This window comes from Pleurodeles waltl, chromosome 3_1 (assembly GCF_031143425.1).
Source record: "Pleurodeles waltl isolate 20211129_DDA chromosome 3_1, aPleWal1.hap1.20221129, whole genome shotgun sequence".
Taxonomy (NCBI): Eukaryota; Metazoa; Chordata; class Amphibia; order Caudata; family Salamandridae; genus Pleurodeles; species Pleurodeles waltl.
In genome coordinates this window covers 237,282,618-237,303,094 of record NC_090440.1, presented here as the reverse complement: position 1 = coordinate 237,303,094, position 20,477 = coordinate 237,282,618, and the positions used below count along the sequence as shown (strand labels likewise).

The 20,477-nt window shown below is 46.1% G+C and overlaps 1 protein-coding gene across 3 annotated transcripts in view; it reads right to left on the bottom strand.

The window, feature by feature from the left end:
• Positions 1-20,477, bottom strand: part of CSNK1G1 (casein kinase 1 gamma 1) — a 434,750-nt gene that overhangs the window by 29,006 nt on the left and 385,267 nt on the right. For 2 of the 3 annotated variants that reach the window (XM_069222304.1, XM_069222303.1), the window contains 2 exons: positions 12,686-12,796; positions 8,297-8,403 (listed from right to left, as the gene is read on the bottom strand). In XM_069222304.1, the coding sequence (XP_069078405.1) occupies positions 8,297-8,403; positions 12,686-12,796 (218 nt within the window). The remainder of the gene's footprint in view (positions 1-8,296; positions 8,404-12,685; positions 12,797-20,477) is intronic. The other variant, XM_069222306.1, reaches the window with a different exon arrangement.

The following is a 20,477-nucleotide window of genomic DNA, read 5'->3' as shown; positions in this document are numbered from 1 at the left end:
TGGTGGGTCAGGTTTTCCGGATAGCATATACGCTAACTGGGAGAGGTGGAGAGCAAGGGTATATTGTTCTATCAATGGCATCCCCATGCCACTGCAGGAGCGGTGTGCCATGAGTTTTGCCGATGATAGGCGGGGGCGAAATGTACCCCATGCAAAGGCTCTGATCGCTGCATCAATTGATCTTAGAGTTGACAGCGGTACTTGTATAGAGAGCATGCCTAACACATATGTGAAGCGTGGTAGGGTGACTATCCGTACCAACTGTACCCTGCCCCACATTGAGAGCCCCAAGTGGGACCATTTCTCAAAGTCCAGTGTCATGCGTGCAATGAGATTTGACAAGTAAGTAGAATGTCATCTGCATACAGATAAAGTTCAGCGAGTCCCCCACATATCGGGGTTCAGTAAGTAGTGGAGACTGATGTATAACGGCCACTAGTGGTTCTAGGGCCAATAGGAAAAGCAGTGGTGAAAGAGGGCAACCCTGCCTCGTCCCCCTGCAGATGGGGAAAGGATCTGAGAGGAAGCCTCCACAGTTAACCCGTGCAGAGGGACAATCATACCGTACGCGTACTTTTGCAATGAATTGGTCGCCCAGTCCGAATTTTCGCAGGGTTGTAAACCGATAACCCCATTCCACATGGTTAAACACCTTTTCAGCATCTAGAGAGAAGGCTATAGCTTCTTCTGGCATATTCCTGGCTCCCAGGGGTCATGGAAGAGAGTACGTAGGTGGTTTCTGGAGGTACTTCCTTGGACAAATCCGACCTGTGTTTGGTGTATTAAGGATGTGATAACTGCACAGCCGTGCCGCTAGGACACTGGCCAGTATTTTGATATCTCAGTTTAATAGAGGGATGGGTCTATAACTGCCACAGTGAAGAACATCTCTCCCAGGCTTGTGTATCACTGTGATCGTTGCCTGGTTCGAGATTGCACCCGGTGTCCCCTCTCGGTCTGCCTCCCGGAAGGCTTCGTACAGGGAGTCAACCACTTCTTCGCCTGCCCATTTAAAAAATTCTGTCGGAAACCCGTCCTCTCCCGGTGATTTATGATAAGGGAGGTTAGAAATGGCTTGTGCTATTTCATCCTTACTGATCTCCCCATCTAGCAGGGCTTGCCCCTCGGCTGATTTTTTTGGGGGGGGGGGGGGGTTGGAAACGTACCATTTTCTAGAAGGCATCCATTCTTATGGAGCTGGCTCCCTCCTCTTGAGTATATAAATGTTGCTAGAAGTCCACAAACTCATTCACTATATCCTGCGGTCGGGTAAGAATATCCCCCATTGGCAGATGTGATAGCAGGAATGGCCTGAGCCACCTCCCTCTGTCTGAGCTGAACCGCTAGAAGCCGACCAGCTTTTTTCCCCCTGTTCGTAGTGCCTTCCTTGAAAACGATGGAGAGCGTATTTAGCCTCAGAAGTATAAAGCTCATTGAGGGCCATACGGGCCTGTTCTAGGCGGTGACTGGCTGGCACAGAAGGTTGTGCCGTATACAACTGAGTGAGGCGTACAATACTGTGCTCTAGCTGCACTTGAGTCGCTAAGCGTTGTTTATTGGCCTGTGCAGCATCTCTCATCATTTGGCCACGTAGGGTCGCCTTTGCCGCTGCCCACAGAACCCTCTGAGAAAAGATTGTGCCTTTATTATCCCACACATACGTGGAAACGTGTGCCTTTAGTTCTGTTTTGCCCTGCGGAGTGCAGTATCGATGCACAGCAAAGTGCCAGGGTTTTCGGCCCGGAGAGGTTAGTCCTGCATTAACCGTCAACATTATCGGAGTGTTCTGATATACCTCCCTCCAGTATACCAGAGTCCTGTATCTTGGTCACTATGCTACGTGTCACAAGGAAGTAGTCCAATTGGGATTGAGTCCCATGTACCGGTGATAAGAATGTGTACTCCTTATCGGTTGGATGCGTGAGCCTCCAGTGATCCACTAATCCATGATCTGAGGACACTTCAGTGAGAATAGCTCTGTCCTGATTGTTACATACGTCCATGTGCCAAGGTCTGTCTAGCACTGCATCTCGGGCCAGATTCCAGTCACCTTCTATGATGTTGCGTGTGGCTCCTATCTCCGTAAGTAGTCTGTTAATATGAAGGAAGAACAATCTTTTGGGGCCTGTGGGTGCATATGTGGAGCCAACGCATATCGAGGAGTCCCATATTTTAAGCTTTGCGAAGACATATCTCCCCTCCGGGTCCATCCACGTTTTAATCAGCGTCACCGGGAGTGTCTTGCGAATTAGAAACGCCACCCCGCATTTCCGTGGGATCCCACTGCCTTGTAGTCTAGGTGTTATGCAGCAACTAAATACCGCCCTCCCCACCCAGTCACGGTGTAACTTACTGGATTCCGTCGCATCTAGGTGTGTCTCCTGCAGAAAAGCCACATCTGTCTTTTTTGACTGTAGACAGGATAACACCTTTCTTTTCACAGTGGGTTAAACCATTTACATTCCAGGATATAAGCTGGAGTGATTGGGTACAGGTTGAGTCCCTTCCATTTATATCCACAACAGTTAGGTGAGTCATTCTGGGTCTCTAGGATGGAGATCGGGCGTGGGCAGTAGTAGTGAGTGTGTTTATTGTGTCAGAGAAGGAGGGAGGGGAAGTTTCTCGGATCGGTGTGGGGATGGGGTGGCAGAGAGGTAAAGGTGCCGACAAACTGAGCCTAAAGGGCGTTCCTGCGCACAGGTTTGTGACAGACTGGAGGGTTGGGAGCAGGGGGCACTGGGTGCCTACTGGACGCGGTTGGTAGGCGGTGGGTTGTATTCGTGTAAAGAAGATGAAAAAAGAAAAAGATGAGGGAGTAGGAGTAGTGATGAGTACTGAAAAAGGAGAAGAAATTGACTACAGGGGGAAAAGAGGAAGAATTGAGGAATGGAAACTAGGGAAGAAGAGAGATGGGACGGAGAGGGTAGGGATGGGTGGGAATCCAATGAGGTGGTCGGGATGGGGAGGGAAGAAAAGGAGAGGGATTATATACACTGGGCTGTCTGCTTAGGCAGGAGCAGAGCCCTAGGAGTTCGGGTCTGTGAAGTGCGGGTCCAAATCTGTGGAGCTGTCAGACTCAAAGGGGCCCCAGGCCAAGACAGGCCGCCCACGGAGGGCCGCTCCTGATGGGTAAAAAAGTAGCACTTGTTAAATGGTGAACGTCAATCGGGACCGACCAAAGGGTCTGGGTGGGGGGGGGGGCGCATGGGAGTTTGGGAGACCTGCCATCCCTCCCCCTCCCACCCCCCCTTGAAGGAAAGAAGAGGGTCAATACACTACTGTCTGCAACAGCTGCTACTGGTCCTATTCTGTTCCAGTCTATTCTGTTTCGATCTACTGCATTCCAGCCCATCTTCCTCCCCTTCCCCAAGGGGCACGGGGGTGGCCAGGGGAGCACGTCCCTGCTCAGGAAGATTATAATTACAGTCAACAGCTATTGCATGAGGAGGGTGATGTTGAGGAATGGTGGGAGACTTCTCACGTGTATCCACAATAGATGATTCTGGTGAGATTGTGTAACTCTGGTAACATTGATAACATTATAACTTTTACAGATTTTTATAGAGAGTTGCTCTCGGCCATTATACCAATACAACGCTATTAAATACTTATATCTCTAAACAGAAGTCATTAGGCAAAGCTTTTGCGAGTCTATCATTGACTGGCAGCGATGTTTCCTATTGAATGTTTGTGAGCTGTTAAGCTACTTGCTGCTAGCTATACAAAGCTAGGTGAAGCTAGTGCCAGGTATCTCTCACTTATTCCATGCTACGGTGCGTAGGTTGCAGTCTCTCTCTGATAAGAACATATATCTAATGTATCATTCAGGCGGTAAGTTGGGGGGGGAGAAAAAAAAAGATAAAATGAGGTGGAGAGGAGTAGCAGAAGAGCATAGGGAACAAGTGAGTGGACTTCTGTTCACATAATCAGAAGTAGAAGATGCCTGGCTGCTTTCCAGGAGCGAGGCCAGTCCCCATGACGTAGTGTTACTTGACACAGCCCATTGCTGTGTCAGCACAGTGGTCTGAGTATAGTGTTACAGATCGGTTCAACACGTTATGATACATTACTCAGCTACATTAGACAGTAAGAGATTGCAGAGTACTCATCTGTTCATTCTTCTCCGAGATGCAGTGCCCACTGTTCAGGCTTGCCTCAATCAGTCGAGTGCCTCACGAGTTCCGTAGTCTCAGGAGTAGGTAGTTTGGATGTTAAGGTTTCAGAGGGGAATGGTTATGGGGCACCACTGCTTTCTGCGCATGATCTCTGTCGCTCTGTGCTCGTGCAGATCTCCCTGCATCCCTGCCCCTCAATGTTGTTCTGTTTTTGTGGGCCTGATGAGACAGATGTGGATGACCTGTCCCGTCGGACGGTATTTGCTCTGGGGTTGTGTGGCTAGTGGGGTTGTGTCCATTACTTGGGCCGAGAGTTCATCCATATAAAGACCTAGTTCCTCTGGGTCGTAGAAAACTCTTGACTTGCCATCTTTGGTGACCCACATTCGTGCTGGTTCAAACAGGCCGCATTTCACCTCTAATTGGCGAAGCCGGGGACAGAGGGACAGGTAAGCCTTGCAGCAGTCGTTGGTCTCCTTGGAAAAGTCCTAAGTGATTCGAACCTCATATCCCTCTGTCTTGAATGGGCTGTGGGAGCGAGCTTCCTATAGAAGTTGGAGGGCCAGTCTGTCTCAGAAGACAGACGATGATCAGGTGGGGTCGGGGATCACTGTCCAGTCGTTTAGGATCCAGACGGTGGGCTCTCTGAAACTCCAGCGATGGATCAAAGGAGAGACCCGTGAGCGTGGGAAGGGCACTTTGTAAATAGGCCTGGGTGTCTGATCCTTTTGCCTGTTCTGGAATCCCGAAGAATCAGACCTTATCTCTCCGACTTCTGTCTTCTAAGTCTATTAGTTTGCTTCGTAAGCACAGTATTTCCTGGTCCCTGTCCGGTGTGGTGTTTAGGTGGTCCTCTGTAGCAGAGACTCGCTGTTCTAGCCCCAGGACTTTGGCTCCATTGTAGTATCCTGTTTCGGCAGGTCAGTGATGCTAGGCAGGGCCTCAGGCTGCGGTCCCTTTGGAGTGGCCATTGGGCACGAATGGTGTAGGGCTTCAGAGAAGGAGTTGTCTCACTGGTTTACTAGCGGTTTTGCTAGCAGGTCTACCATTGTGCATCACCAAACCGAAATCCCGGCACCAGTGCTGTGCGTCCCTGATCTGGGTGGGGATAAATTTGATTCCACAGTAGTAAAGAAGAGAGGGGGCGGGAGCTATTGTAATAGTCTGGTCTGTTCATCGCAGGGCGTATTGCGACTAAGGGCAAGGATGAGGTTGGTTTCTTGCGTCTTTCCTACTTCCAGGGAGTCCAGAAACCGCAAACTGCAAGGTTCAGGGTTGACACTGGAGAGGGGATGGTACCATAACAGCTAGTTGCTCACCCAGGGCCCTCGCCGGATCCTTCTTACATGGCTTTAATTTATCGAATTCCCTCGAAGGTTGGATTGGAGTCTTTTGTCCCAATGATTTGAGTCTGATAGGAGTGCTTCCAGTGTATGCCGCTGCCTAGGCCGCCCTTTCCCATGTCACTGGAAACTCTCACGGGCTCCATGCGGGGCTGACGTTGTTGGTATTTGGCAAGGCAGAGGGAGGAGGAGAGGGTGGAGGTTCTCTCCTTTCGTGTTCTCTATTCCATGTTCTGGACTGTTCCTCTCCTTTCCCCAGTCCAAACTTGTGCTCCCCTGTTAGGGATGGTGGTCAGAATGGTTGTAGTCACCGGATCAGTAGATATCACTAGTTCCTAGGAGGGATTAACAGAGGGGAGCTACGGAGGAGTGTATCTTCACCAGTCCAGTATAGGTGGGCTACAGATCAGTCTCTCGTGCAGAAATGGAAGACTGACCGTGGCTCCTCACGGTCGTTAGAACCTGCCAATAGTGCGTGTTGCGATTGCTGGACAAAGAAAGTTGGGGTGCAGTCGGGCGTGGGTGGAGGGAACCTCACCTCAGTTGTTATGCCACAGTAGGTAGAAAGAAATGAGGGGAGACTTATCAGGATCAAAGCGTAACACACGCTTTCTTCCTGCTACTGGTGCTCCCCTCTGCCCCTTGTTGACTGTCACGATTTCCTCCGACCTTTAGGGCGCTGCAGTACTGTAGGCAGAGCAAAGGGTCCCCCGCGGGCTTATTTCAGAAATTGGCGGCGCACACAGGTGCAAGTCCAGTGTGGGGCGCCCCCTTTGATGGCACTGGTAAAGAAGAAAAAAGGGGGGATGATAAAGGCTCCGCCCCGACCCTCAGTGCCTCTGCTCCTCTCACCATCAAGGTGCTGGTGCTGTTGCGCTTGGCTTGTCTGTGTCTTTGTGCTGAGGATGTATGGTGTTTGGGCCTCCTCTCTGGGGCAACAGTCTATTTTTTAGTACCCCCGTGGTGTCTCTAGATGCCTTCAAAAGGGTATCCGGGGCTGCCGTTGATGCGGAGCTTGGCGTCGGAGCGGCCATACTCTGGTGTCCAGGTGGGGGGGGAGGCGCCGGTTCTGCAGTGCGTCCTCCCCCTCGCTCTCATCTGGGCCTGCCCGGCACACAAGACCAGTGTGCTTATCTCACAGCTAGGATTCCTGTGTCCGACGCCTCTCCTCGATCACCTTCGGTCCTCTCCGGGAGGGGAAAGGGTTTATCTATCAGGCCCCATCCACTCCTCGCTGTCTATGGGTCTCAGCAACGTTCAGCTTGGAGGTCTGCTTGTCCCCCTGCTGCACATACCTCTGCCAAGGGCCGTCCTCGTACAGAACTCCAGAGTGAGGTGGTCATCTTCGATCGTGGCCTGAACACACTCCCCTAGTTGTATATCTTGTGAAAAGGTATGCCAGAGTTTTCTCAAGTGTATTCTAAGAATTTGGTAGTAAAGTACCCACCCCTAAAAAATTTGGCCATTTCACTTCTCTAGTGAGAAGATCTAAGAAGATAAGCATTGCCACTTACAGCAGTGGTTTTGCTTTGTGGAATATCTTGGCTTAGTAATTACCTAATGTATGGAGGTACCCTTTTAGAGTAGAAAATTACTGATGAAATTGCAGGGGAGTCTCCTCCGCTAAGACGGCAGAGAGTCGCCCGCTGGATTTTCAAAAAAAGGAAAAATAAAATGATAATGTACGCTACGTTTTCATTATTTTATTTTTCCTTGTAGTAAGGGGCGGTGCTGGGCTGGAGGGAGGGGGTTGAAGGAGGACTATGCACCACAATGTGCGCATGTCTGTTTGGCCTGCTGTGTTGGGCTGGCCAAACAGACATGAGTACATTGCATGTTCTCTACCTGGCTGTATTGAAGAGCCGAGTGGAGAACATGCACAGGCTCCCACTCCCAGTCTGAGCGGCGAAGCAGGCCGCTCAGACCAATCATGATGCTGCTGTCATGCTGGTGACAGCAGCATCGTGACTTGCTGGGAACTTGTATGTACCCGGGAACAGGAAGAGGACAGAGGAAATACGAACACATCTCCCCTAGAAGGTAAGTGTTTTTTTTTTTTTTTTTAACCCCAGCCACCCCCCACCTGGTGTTCCATCCCGCCACCCACCCCCCTTCAAGCAGCAGCCGCCACTGGTCAAATTTTTATAAGTATTTATAGGTTTGTGCCTGTAATTTTCCCCCATTGATTTAAAGAGGGTGAAGAGCGAGGAGACAAGCGAGCCACAAAGTTCTTATGACATCACCTAGTGCTGTATGGATAAGAAATGTAAAAAAAGGGGTTCAACGTACCCAACTAATGGCATAGTCAAAGAGATGCCCATTTCATCCCAATGGTTGTAAAGCAGCCGCTCAGAGGATGCCTGCATTATTTATCTCCCCATCATTGTTTTGATTAAATGCTTGATGAGGTAGGTGTATACCTTGTCTCCATAATTTTATAAGCAATAGCATAGTGACAGACCAACCTATCTTCAGAGACCTTTCCAGTCGTTTTAAGTATTAATATAGTTGTAAAGCAGTCCCACTTAATTTCCCTTCCCATCAACAACCGCAAACACTGTTCCAGTCACGCAGTTGGGATCTATACTTGCCTGTTAATACAATTTCAGCTAAGGAAATGCAGTCAACACAACTGTCCATTCAAATGTCCACAAATCTGAAACTATACAACAGGATGCACTACTAAACAAACCATCATGCAGAAGCTGTAGTGAAACTCAAATGGAATGGATGAAAGCATTGGGTAGCTGCAAGGAAATGAAGACAGCACACCATACATGCAAGGAACCACTGAAAACATGCATCAGTGTACTGGCAATAAAGCTTCAATGAACATACTTTGCTTCCTCCACCACTTCCACCTCGGCCTGCGCTGTGATTGGTGCATTGGAGTGTCCCCCTGTTTGGTCATCAGGATTCAGCTCACCATTGGTTGAACTCACCACCTGTGAAAATGAGAAACAATGGGAGTTAATGAATGTAATACAGGCAGCTGAATGATGAGACAAAGGAAGAACTGTGTCAGTATAGCACACATGCACAGCCTACACAGTGGGTGGGTGTTGAGACTCGTCATACAACACTTCTGAAGGTATGCAGCCCTACAAACATTCAAGTGCTCTGAAATGTAATAGTTGAACAGAAAGAAGAAGTTACATACACTTACCTCCAGCAATAGTTCTTCAACTTCCTTAGATTGACAGTAGTAAAATACCGTTGAGAATGATATGCATATATTTTTTAAATAAACTATGCCTGCCTATGGTGTGGTCATTATGCCTTTAAAATCTTCAGTCCTCCATAGTCCGATATCCCAAAATGTGGTAAACATGTGAGCATATTTGTGAACTCCTGCTCTGCTTCAGACACCCATGGGGAACAAAATGGGTAGGGGTAGGGGTTTGGGATGGAACTGGTGCTTCATACAGCTGTAGATGATACTGGCAATGAAATACTGCTACTGGTGAGTACATATGCTTCATCTTGGCATTCTCACAATTCCTAATATTTGACCAAACTAACAAGCCATGACTATTAACATTGCCAATGGGGCTGTGAGGAATCCAGAAACTAATAAAACAGTTACAAAGAATAACTGCCATGCACAAGATAGGATTTTTTCTCAACAGAGCCTTACCTTATACATCAGCTGTCAAGCAACCTGTACTAAATAAATTCCAAGCCGCTTCTGCCAAGCACTCCTTTTTAAGTCAAGGAGCACATAACATAGCAACGTTTTGTACACTGATTAAATTATATATATATATATATATATATATATGAAAAAAATCAAACGTAATCCTTTGCCCCCAGAGGTCAGGACTTCACTCATTAGGACACTACACATTCCATCCAACTACTTTGCTATTAAAGTGAGAAGAAGCCTAGACATGGCCTATTAACCACAGGATAGACTTTTAAAGACGACAAACAAGATGAACGGACACAGCTACTATGGAATAATTTTACATTTTCCATAGTTTAGGTTGACTGACCACAGTGTATCGTAGGTTCTCTAAATGAACATCTCAGTGTGGCAGTGAGCAGAGAGTAATGAACAGACCAAGGATAGAGAAGTCTTAATTAACTACGGTTGTATGCAAGATATAAAGTTCGTTTTGGTGTCTAAATTAAGATAAAAATCTGCTTTATTTTTCTAAATTGGTGTTGGATTTATTTCGAGTCATGTCAATTACTTACCGTCCACGTTGGTGTTGTGAAATGCTTTACAAATGTCCCTCTAAGTAGCCGGACTGCTCTTTGCCACTCTACCAGGACTGAGATAAGGCTTACTGGTGTGAACCAGAGGTCCATCTCTGGGTAATGTGTTAGTATTACATAGTAAGACACCCCCAGTCATGCCACATAATACTGCCACTGTGCTACAAGATCCCATTGCTACTATTTGTTAGTGGTTGTGCAAGGTCTTTCAACCTCGCAACTGTTTCACCATCCCCCCCCTCCCCCCAAACACACAAAAAACCACCCACACTTTGCATACAAATCATTTGCATTTAAAATTGATGTAATTTCTACTAGGCTTGAAAAAATTTAGTTAAACTTGACAAGAGTAGAATGTGAAAAACATGTAAGCATGTGTATGATATCCAGCTGGAAAGTAACATATGCAAAGGAGTTCAGATAATCCTGAAGGAACATGGGACTGCTCCTTAGATTCATATTTTAAACCCAAGTTTAACCATTCCCTATTACCTTTCAGCCCTTTTTGTTCCACCTTTTTGATGTGCTCCCATCCCCAATAGGATAGCAACTTACCACACGGTTTATGAAACAAAATTATTGAAATAAAGAATGATGTGAATCGTGATTATTCTAGGAATAATGAAGCAATGGTGTCTGCATTACCCTCAGCCAATTTCAGCCTTCAAACAGTGTAGTCTGAGATGATTACGTGGCCCATACAAACATGCAAAAGGTGTGTAATGTGGATAACTGACCAATAATACTAGAGATGTATAATGTGCAAAGCATTAGGAAACTGGCACTCATCCTAATAGAATTTGTAGGCACAAGTCTGTAGTTAATAGTGCAAACATGCAAAACTGAAAAAATGTAAAACAAGGGTTTTGGGAGAATAAGACGAGTTTGTTAGACAACTCTGGAAAAAGAAAACCCTTTCCAAAGTGCTCAATATAGTTCTAAATCTCTGCTTTACCAATCTTTGATATTAAGCAATACAACAAAACAAAGTATGAGCTTCATTTATTTATTTTATGTAACAACATAATTTATAATGTGCACATCATGAGCTCCATCATCCCTGGATGAACAACCATCTCTACGAATTCGTCAGTAGGACCACGCTAGGAAATCCTTAGTTGGTTACTTGGCTGCAGTCATAAGGCATCAATGGGAAGACAGCTTTACAAATCATTGATGACAACAACGTACTCTTGTAGATTGGCCTTTCAGCTTCAACAGACGAAGAAACAGAGAAAGAGTTTACATATGAATACATCCAATGACCTAAAACCCTACATAGTGTTGCTTGTTTCCTCAGTTCTGCAGTTTCATGGTACTGTAAATAACTGGTACTAATACTACCCAACCTTAAGGGTTGGTAACCTCCTACGTATGATGGGTAATCCTGCCCTGTTTAGGATTCCATGCCATGACTGCCTATGAAATGCTAATCTCAGACAAGCACTTAACTCATTGACTTCTTGTACCAACTACCAGATGGACACGAGAGCTCAATTTAGGGGTGTGTGTTGGAGAGAAAGGTGCAGCACTATTCAGTGTTCAATTTAAATGAGACCATAGAGAGTCAAGGGCAGTCAACAATCACAATGGAACCAAGAAGGGAGTCAGCCTGTACTTGAGTATCAAGTACATAAACCTACGCTGCAGAATTACAGAGGGCAGAGACAGGCTAGGGCAAAGCAGTGCATAAGACATGAACAGTAGGCTAACTTTTCAAGTCAAATGAGACATTTAGCATTATTGATGCTACAAGTAACACAATAAAAGCAGTAAATATTGTCAGTTTTTCTTAATGTGGCGGAAACACCACAAATCATAATTAAGAGACAAATTGTGCTGATCTCACATTCATCCCCAGTAATCAGTTAGGAAAAGAAAGCAAGTAGTCCAAGCAGCAACAGCCAATCTCAAGAGATACCCAAGTACATTTGATTAGTTTGGCAGTTTCATTTTGGTTCGTATTCAATATTAAATATTTGGAGGAGTCACTTTCTATGCGGCTTCCCTGTCCACAATCTAACACAGTTTGAATAGAATTCACCACGCATTTATATTTAAACTCCTTGGAGTTCTCTCCACACACAGAAACGGCAAAATTGTATGTATGCCACCACCTGCACTGAACCCAAAACAAGCCATCTAGTGAAGCTTATGACTGAATTCATTCGGATCCCCTTACTCCATAGGGGGCAGCCAGTACATTAACAATAGATTTGGTGTCACCACCTACCAGTTTCCAAATGGATCCTCTAACATGACTATGCTGAGCTGCGATAGGGTAGGCTCTTCCTTTCTGACTCAGTACAAAGGGTCTTCATTATCTGCCCCCCCAATGCCCAACTTGAGTAAGCTGGTTTATTGTGTTCCAATTCCCACTGTGATGGATGCCGGTGAAGCAAGGCCTGATAACCATTACAAAAACACTGCCCCGTGCATTGCACACCCAAGATGCATATGGTGAAAGTCTGCTTTGACAGAAAATGAGACATTTAAAGACCCACTCCCAAATGCTAGTATTTAAGTGCACCCCTGGGTTGAGATTGGATGGCCTTTTCCATTCAGAGCCAATGCAACGGTCCATAAGTGCTGCCGTCTAGCCAGCACCCCTCCCCTCAAAAAAAAAAAAAAAAAAAAAAAAAACACATTAAATGCACATGGATTAAGTCCTGACTTGAGAAACCCACCAAAATTCATCCCTAAAATGCAAGATGCACTAAGCTCCAGTTCAGACATGAAGACTTACACTGTGGGGTAATCTTAAAAGGACTACCCATTGTACACCCCCCTTCCCCTGCACCCTCTATAGAGTTGTGTATCAGGGCAGCCTGCATTATGATTTGTATTGCAAAGAGAACGGTCGCCAGGAGAACTTCATACAGCTGCAACAGCCTGGGTCTCGTCAATTAACTTACCACCCCCAGGACAACCCCATACAATAAATTGCAGTGCTTCAGTCAGACCTGTTCTCCCATACTCTTGCAGGATTGGAAGACCGAATATTACCTGGACTGATCCCCCATGCCGGTCTGCAGCCAGGTGAGATGTCAGGTAAGAGGCGTTATTCTGCCGACGCGGCTGGCTCTCCCACGCTCCTCTGCGGTCAGTCGCCACGGTCTGCTCAGGCATTGGTAAGCATGCGAGCCAAGGGATGGATGCAAGCGGAGGCAAGCCAAGCAGGGCAATGGAAACAAATTAGTCTGTTAGTGCTAAGGGCAAGCAAAGCAAAAACAAAATAGCAACTAAAATCATAAAAGCAGACAGCCAAACGCTACGTTATTTACATTAAAAAGAAATTTAAAAAAGCCCGCCCAGCTCATAGCCCAAGTGACAGACCAATACTTTTTTTTTTGTTTTCAAAACATCTCTCTGCAAATCCGAGCTAACTCATCATGCTGTGCTGAGGAAATACAGAAGGATGGACGTCTTTATGAGAACACAGTAGTTTTTCTATCTAGTTAAAGTAAAATTATTTTTACGCTGGCAGGAGCTTTTACACCTGTCATGGTTGCCAATCGGACATGGCCACACAAAATAACTAGCGCATAGCCAAACATAACTGACATGCTGCCCAGATGCATCAGCTTAATAAACAACGTATTGGGGTTGGTGGGCGCAAACCAAGAGATTTTGATGTCTTTTGCTGTGCGGCATACATGCAGATAACATCAATCTTCTCTGGGAAGAGCTGGGAAGAGGCCCAAATGTTTAACGCAAAAGGCAGTTACGCAAAGCACACTACATGGAAACGGACATGGCAGTGAAAGGTCTTGCAGCAAAGACAGATTATATGGAGGAAGGAATCTGCGAGTCCTTTGGAAATCTGTGGTTGCTGAGCAGTATCATTGATGGGTACTAAGGCACCAATATTGATACCGTATAAAAAGATAACCAAGTTACACGCCATGGGTAGGCCAGTTGTAGCAAAGATGAGATAGCTTTTCTAGCACATATTAAAAGTCAGATGTGTATGCAGTATGATGGTAATTGAACATTACACAAACCGAATATTCAGCCAGTTGTGCTGTAACAATAAATGGGCCCCCATTTACAACTAGGTACAATTATGATACACAAAGTAAATCAAGAAGTGCCAGAAAAATGTGCTTTGAAATGTAATGATAGCTTTTAGGCAACAGGAGCTACATTTTGTTTCTCCAAAATTGAGCCCTACGGCTAATGGGTAGGTTTGGGGTTAGTTGGATCTTAGTACAGTTTACTTTCAAGTTGTAAATGAGGTAGAAGTATCAAGGTGGGGGAAGGATAAACAATATTTTGGTATTTGTCTGTTCTTCTGCACAAGTGCCAATGTGCCTTTTGGTGCAAAACTAAGCAACCTAGGGGGATGGAGAACCAGCAGCTCACAGCCTGCCATTAAGTTCGAAAACCTAACATGTCCCACAAAGAAAACAGGTACAGAAGTCACAAACTTTCAATTGTGTTCATGTTATTAAGATCAGTTCAATGAAGTCTTGAGGGCGAAACGGGGAGTCACCAGCCTGTGTCCCAGAAGACATCTCACAATGACATCAATAAAAGGACCAAATTGTCTCGGAGTTTTCTCAACCGACTAGAGAACAACCAGTCAAGTTTTAAAATGGACATGCAAACAGTAAGTAAACGAGCACTAAACGACTGGGCTCCCCAGTATTACATGCCTGTAGTGCTGAGGTCTCTGGAGGGTGGCCCTTCATTAGTCACATCCAACTATACTGACTGATAAAGTCCTTACTAGGAGTAGCTCGGATTATTTTTATTCGTTGCCCAGCACATTTCGGAATATCTATCATGAGAGGGGCAATATATTCATAATTCATATACACTGTGGAAAAACAGTGTAAATCAATGCTAAATGTAAGTATTACTATTTAAACAAAAATCTAACCAACAATATTTGAAAAACAAATCAAGAACAAACCAGTAAATAAGATGGTGACAAACAGAAGCTGGATAAAGCCGGGACAAGGACCACTGTGACTGAATAGAAAACCTTAGGAAATATACTAGTAATATGAATATGAGAGCACATCCTTTTAGCAATGTATATATTGTGCATTTATTATTCGGCGACTGCACAAGCAGCCCCTGCTGATTTCAAGGGTGAAAGAAAACCTTTCAGGAATGCACTGGTGTGCCTTCCACAGTAGGAAATGGCCAGGATATAAATATAGATATATATGTATTCAGATGTGAAGAGTGTGGGAACGGTCATGCTGCCCTTCCTCTCCCTCAGCAAGGGCAGTATTTTTTGTAATAAGATAAATTACCAGAACTTTATATAAAAAGGGACAGGGGTTGCTGGTACCCATTTAATAGTTCTCATGGAATGATCCGAAATGTCCCACAATTCCTGTTAGTTTTGGTCTTCTTTAGTTATAATCAATAAATAATCATTAACCCTTACGATGATGAGAAAGTGTACCCTACCACTGATGCTTGCGTTAGGATGGGGAGTAGTAATCTGCTCACACAATTTTTGAATGCAACACAGTCCTAGAATATGCGATTTAGAGGGGATCCATGGTCTACGCCATTTCTCTTTTGGCTCTGCTTCTTATTACATTGTGTCTCATGTACGCATTTCTTTTTAGCAATACTTTATACGTTCAGAGGGCAAGTTTTATCAATTAAATGTATGTTAGGTTGTTAAGGTGTATTTTGGCATTGTTTTCTGATCTTCTCTTTATTCCTATCTGCAAAGCATTTGGATGTCTTGGGTGCTTTTGTCATTACATATTTTGATAATCATGGCGATGTGTGTGTTTTATATGAAAATTGAATAAACTTTGTGTATGTTTATTTTACAGCCCTGAGGAAGTTCACATGTGGTGAACGAAACACGTTGGCTGTTTTCTTTGGAGTATTGAAGTAAATAAAGATTACGTTGGAGTATCATGCCTGGATGATTCTATGTTTCTTTGAATTTCGCTAGTGCCCCTCCATCTATAATTTATAGCCTTTGGACCTTTTTTTTTTTTGGTTTCACCTTTTGAAGCAGCAGGTGCTTTGGTTGGGAGCACAATATAAATCAAAATATTTGGGACAAGGGGGAGGTGCGGTTACCACTAGCTCCCTGCTCTGATTGGATGGCATTTTGGTAGGTAAAGGGTCTGCGTTGCAACTTCACACCTGGGCACAAATTTGTCCCAAAGTTCAGAGTAAGGGGACTTTGAAGACTGATGCCGCGTGGAAAGGAACCTCATGAGGTAGATCGAACGCAGTCAATTGGTGCTGCTCAATCTCCATGCATGGAGGTGTAGATTGTGCAGCCCCAGATACAGAACCCTTCCTTGATGCTGCAACACAATATCCTCCCAAAGCAGTAATCATGAGAGGGGCAATATATTGTTAATTAATATACACAATGGATTAACAATGTAAATCAATGCTAAATATGCTCATGCCCGTAAGTTCCAGGTACCACAATCTTCAGGCCCAGTCTGCGACTACTAGTATGACCTGGGCCCAGTAATTCCTGATCTTCTGCAGAACTAGAGGCAGGAAAGGCAGAGGTCCAAAGGCATACAGGAGTCCTGTGTGCCACTTTAGTCGAAATGCATCTCCCAGAGAACTTTCTTGGAAATTCCAACATGCAAAAGTCTTGACATTGCATGTTCTGCGCAGTGGAGAAAAGATCTAGCCAGGGTTCTCCCCATCGCTGGAAGATGCCACCCGTCATTCTAGGACGTAGACAACATTTATGATCTGCCAAACACCGCCAGCTGAGCTCATCTGTCCTGACATTTAAAGATCCCGTCAGATGGTTCATGACCAAGGAGATGTCCTGACGCCATAGCCAACTCTAGAGGAATAGAACCGAAACTCCTGGCCAAGGGCACAAGACTTCATTCTGCTCTGCTTGTTGCAATACCATATGGTGGTGGTGCGGTCCATGAGAACCTGTACAACCCTAACCTTGAAAGATGGTAGAAAGACCCTCAAAGCTTGGCAAATGGCCTGCAAATCCAACAGACTGATGTGGAGTTGGGTTTCTGCCAAAGACCAAAGTACTTTGATCTCCACCTTTCCAAATGACCTTGCCAAAAAACAGTCAGCTCTGAGTGAAGAAGGGAGAAGGGTTTTCCGCTGGTCCAACTGCAGCTGAGCAGTCACCAATGCAAATGTTACACAGTCTTCTCCATAAACTAGACGGAATCAGATTGGTGCTGAGAATTCAGATTCCATTGCAGAGCCTGCAGATATTGCTTGCATAGTTGACAAGCAGGGGGCAATAAGTTAAGAACCCTCTCTAAGTTCCAGGACCAAGAGTGAAACACTGGGATCATAGCCAGAATGCCCTGGGATTGTTGGGAAGGCCCAAACTGCAAAGACAGCTTCTATAAAGGGAAGTCTCTGAGAAGGAGTCTGGTGCAACTTCAGCATGTTGATCTTGAATCTCAATGATGTCAGGAGTGAACAGGTTCAAGCCTTTGACTTTGAGTGGGAGCAGGATTTGTGTGGTTGATGCTCAACGACATACAGTTTCACTTGACAGGTTCGGAACAACTTCAGTTTTATAAGGCTGTCTTCTTCACATAACTTGGATTTGTGCCCCGAGTCCAAACACCTAAGGCACATTTCATGAGGGTCACTTCCTTGCGCACTGGATTTCAATTTGTTGAAAGAAAATGTTTCAATCTGATGGAAAGAGAAGCAAAGCTCTGGATCTGAGAATGATGGCGTTGTAAGAATGACACTGCTGTCGGTGTATAGAGGTGGTATTTATATGTAGTTCTGCTCTTTCACTTCTTAGGCAAAATGAAATAAACCTGCAGGGAAAAGCTTCAAGATCCAGTTTGATGCCTGGGAATATTCTGCTCAGCGGGTGCGCCAAAGTCAAGCCTATCTGCGTCTGGACCGCGCCCAGTGCTATAAACCCTGCTTCCCCCCCCCCAGCTACTCTGCTGCTGAACTTCGCACACTAAATAGAAAACACACTAAAGAACTTTGCTGTCGCGCCTCCCCTGGTTCCACGGTAGCACCTTTCTCCTGAACCCAATGCAGCCTCCCCTGTCTCAGCACAGACACTAGTGCACCTCCCAGTATCACATTGCACCCCCCACCACAGCATGAACCTCACACCACAACAGCACCCCACCACCAGTTCAAGTGCAACCTCCTCAACACAAACACTGAGCAAACCTACCACACAGCTATGGAACTTCATCTCCACCCTGGCACCTGATGTTGTCTTTCACCGTTCAACCCTTCATCGTCGTCACAGCAGTACCTGAAGGATACAAGATCACCCTCAGGGACTGCACCAACAAACCTGGAGGAGGCATTGCCATCATCTACAAAGAGACCATTCAATGCACCCCACTACGGACACCCCCACCCAGACCATAAAACACTTCAACTTCATACTACTGAATTCTGCAACCTATATAGCCCCACCGCAACCTGGACAGAACCCCGACTAATCACTTGGAACCCACTCACCACATAAAAATCTGCCACCTTCATGAGCTCCATCCACTCAGGAGCACCAAATGACCCCTGCCCACACCACATCTTAAAGCTCAGAGAAGACAAAATCACCCATGAACTCACTGCTCTGCTCAACACCTCAATAACCACTGCAATGTTTCCAGAAGACTGAAAGCATGCAGACATCAAACCCTTACTCAAGCAACCATCAGCTGACCCAGGCAAACTTAAGAACTACTGACCCATCTCCCTTATCTCCCTTACAGCCATAGTACTGGAAAAGGCCATCAACAACAATCACGACACATCTCGAGAAAAATCAACTTCTAAACTCATCCCAGTCTGGATTCTACAGCAACCACAGCATCAAGAATGCTCTCATCACAGCTACAGACAACAGCCAAGCCCTCCTTGACCAAGGAGAGATAGTGGCTTTGATCTTCCTTGACCTCTCAGCAGCATTCAACACATTATACCACTACACTCTGATCACCAGGCTACAAAACATTGGTATCTAGGGAAATGCCTCAGATGGATCACCTCAATCCTCACCGCAAGAACCCAGAAAGTCCACCTGTCTCCTTTCACCCCTGAACCCAAGGAAGTCACCTGCCATGTCCCTCAGGGCTCACTCAGCCCTGCTTTCTTCAACACCTACATGACACCCTTAGCCAACATAGTCTGATCCCATGAGCTCAATATCATCTTATGTGCAGACAATGCTCAACTTATCTTCTCCCTCTCCGGGGACCCTACCACCACCTGAGTGGCCCGCGGAACTAGGATCAGCACCCTCCCTATCCAATCATGCCAGAAACTTCAGCATCATCCTAAACCACAAGCTGACGATGAAATCCCAGATCAATGCAGTCTCATCAGCCTGCTTCTTCACGGTGTGTATGCTATCAAAGATCTTCAAGTGGCTCCCCCACGAACTCTAGACGCACAATCACACAAGCGCCTGGACTACAGCAACACCCTCTACTACAGGATCTTTACATACGTCCTCCAGAGACTACAGGCTATCCAGAGTGCCGCAGCCCGACTCATCATTGACCTTCCCCAATAAACCACATCTCCTCTCACCTCAAGGATCTCCAATAGGTCCCAGTACACAAGAGATGCCAATTCAAGCTACTGACCCTCACATACAAGGCCCTTCACAAACTAGGACCAGCCTACGTAAACCACTGCCTGAACTTTCACCAACCAGCCAGGCATCTACACTGCCTCCCTAGGACTCGGCCACAATCTCTGCAACAACAGAAGCTCGAGCAGAGGATGCTCCTCATACTTTGCAGAGAAGGCGTGGGACGACCTCCCGTGCAGGTCTGTACCTCACCTACCCTACAAGAATTCTGTAAAGCTCTCAAAACCTGGCTATTCGTCTGAGGCTATTGCATCTTGAAAGCGCCTAGTTATCATCTCAGGTGATTAGCAGCACTGTACAAATCAATTGATTGATTGAAAAGTTAGGAGTATCCGTCAGAAAGGAGCAATTTCTCATTTACAACTTGTCAACCTCCCCACCCACCCAGCAGGCAGCCCCCTCTCTGCTCAGTCTTCTCGGCTAGAAACATCACCATCTCGCACACCTCCAAACAGCAATGGATCGACTACTAATGCGCCCACTTCACCTTTACGAAGACCACTACACATCACTATGCCCCTGCCAGAAACTGTAGCAAAGTCACTGAAACCCATCTCACCGATTCCCTCACCCACCCCCCCTCCTCCCGACCCACCTACACGAATGACTCAGCATGCACCAACACCATAGCCCCTTTCAGAAAACCAACCAGAAACCAGCACCGAGGAAACCAGACTGGTTCACGACAGAACTCCAAGAATCCAAACGCAACTGCAGACGACTGGAACGAAAAAGGAGGAACAGGAAAGCAACTGCAGATTGCACAACCTAAAAAGACACAGTCACCATGCACCATCAGTGCATCAGAGCCGCCACGAAAGTTGCCATTCAGGAACGTATCAGCACAAACGCACACTACTACAAGGTACTAGTCACATAGTCAAGGAATTTATGAACCCTGGACACCTCAGACACCACCCTCCTCAAGATCTTCTCAACAACCTTGCCACCTTTTTTCACCGGAAACTCCAAGACATATACAAAGGATTCAAGAACCAAAACCCTTCCCTACCGCCCACCAGCATCATCAAGGACCGAGCACCACAGACCATGAACCTCCGTACCCCTATCTCCACAGAAGACATCTGGAAACTCAGGAAATCTATCTATTTAGGGGCACCCTTGGACCCATGCCCAACTCACATCTTCAACCTGGCAAGCGCCACCATCGCACCAGAGCTCTACTGGACTATCAACCACTCCATCGAAACCGCCACC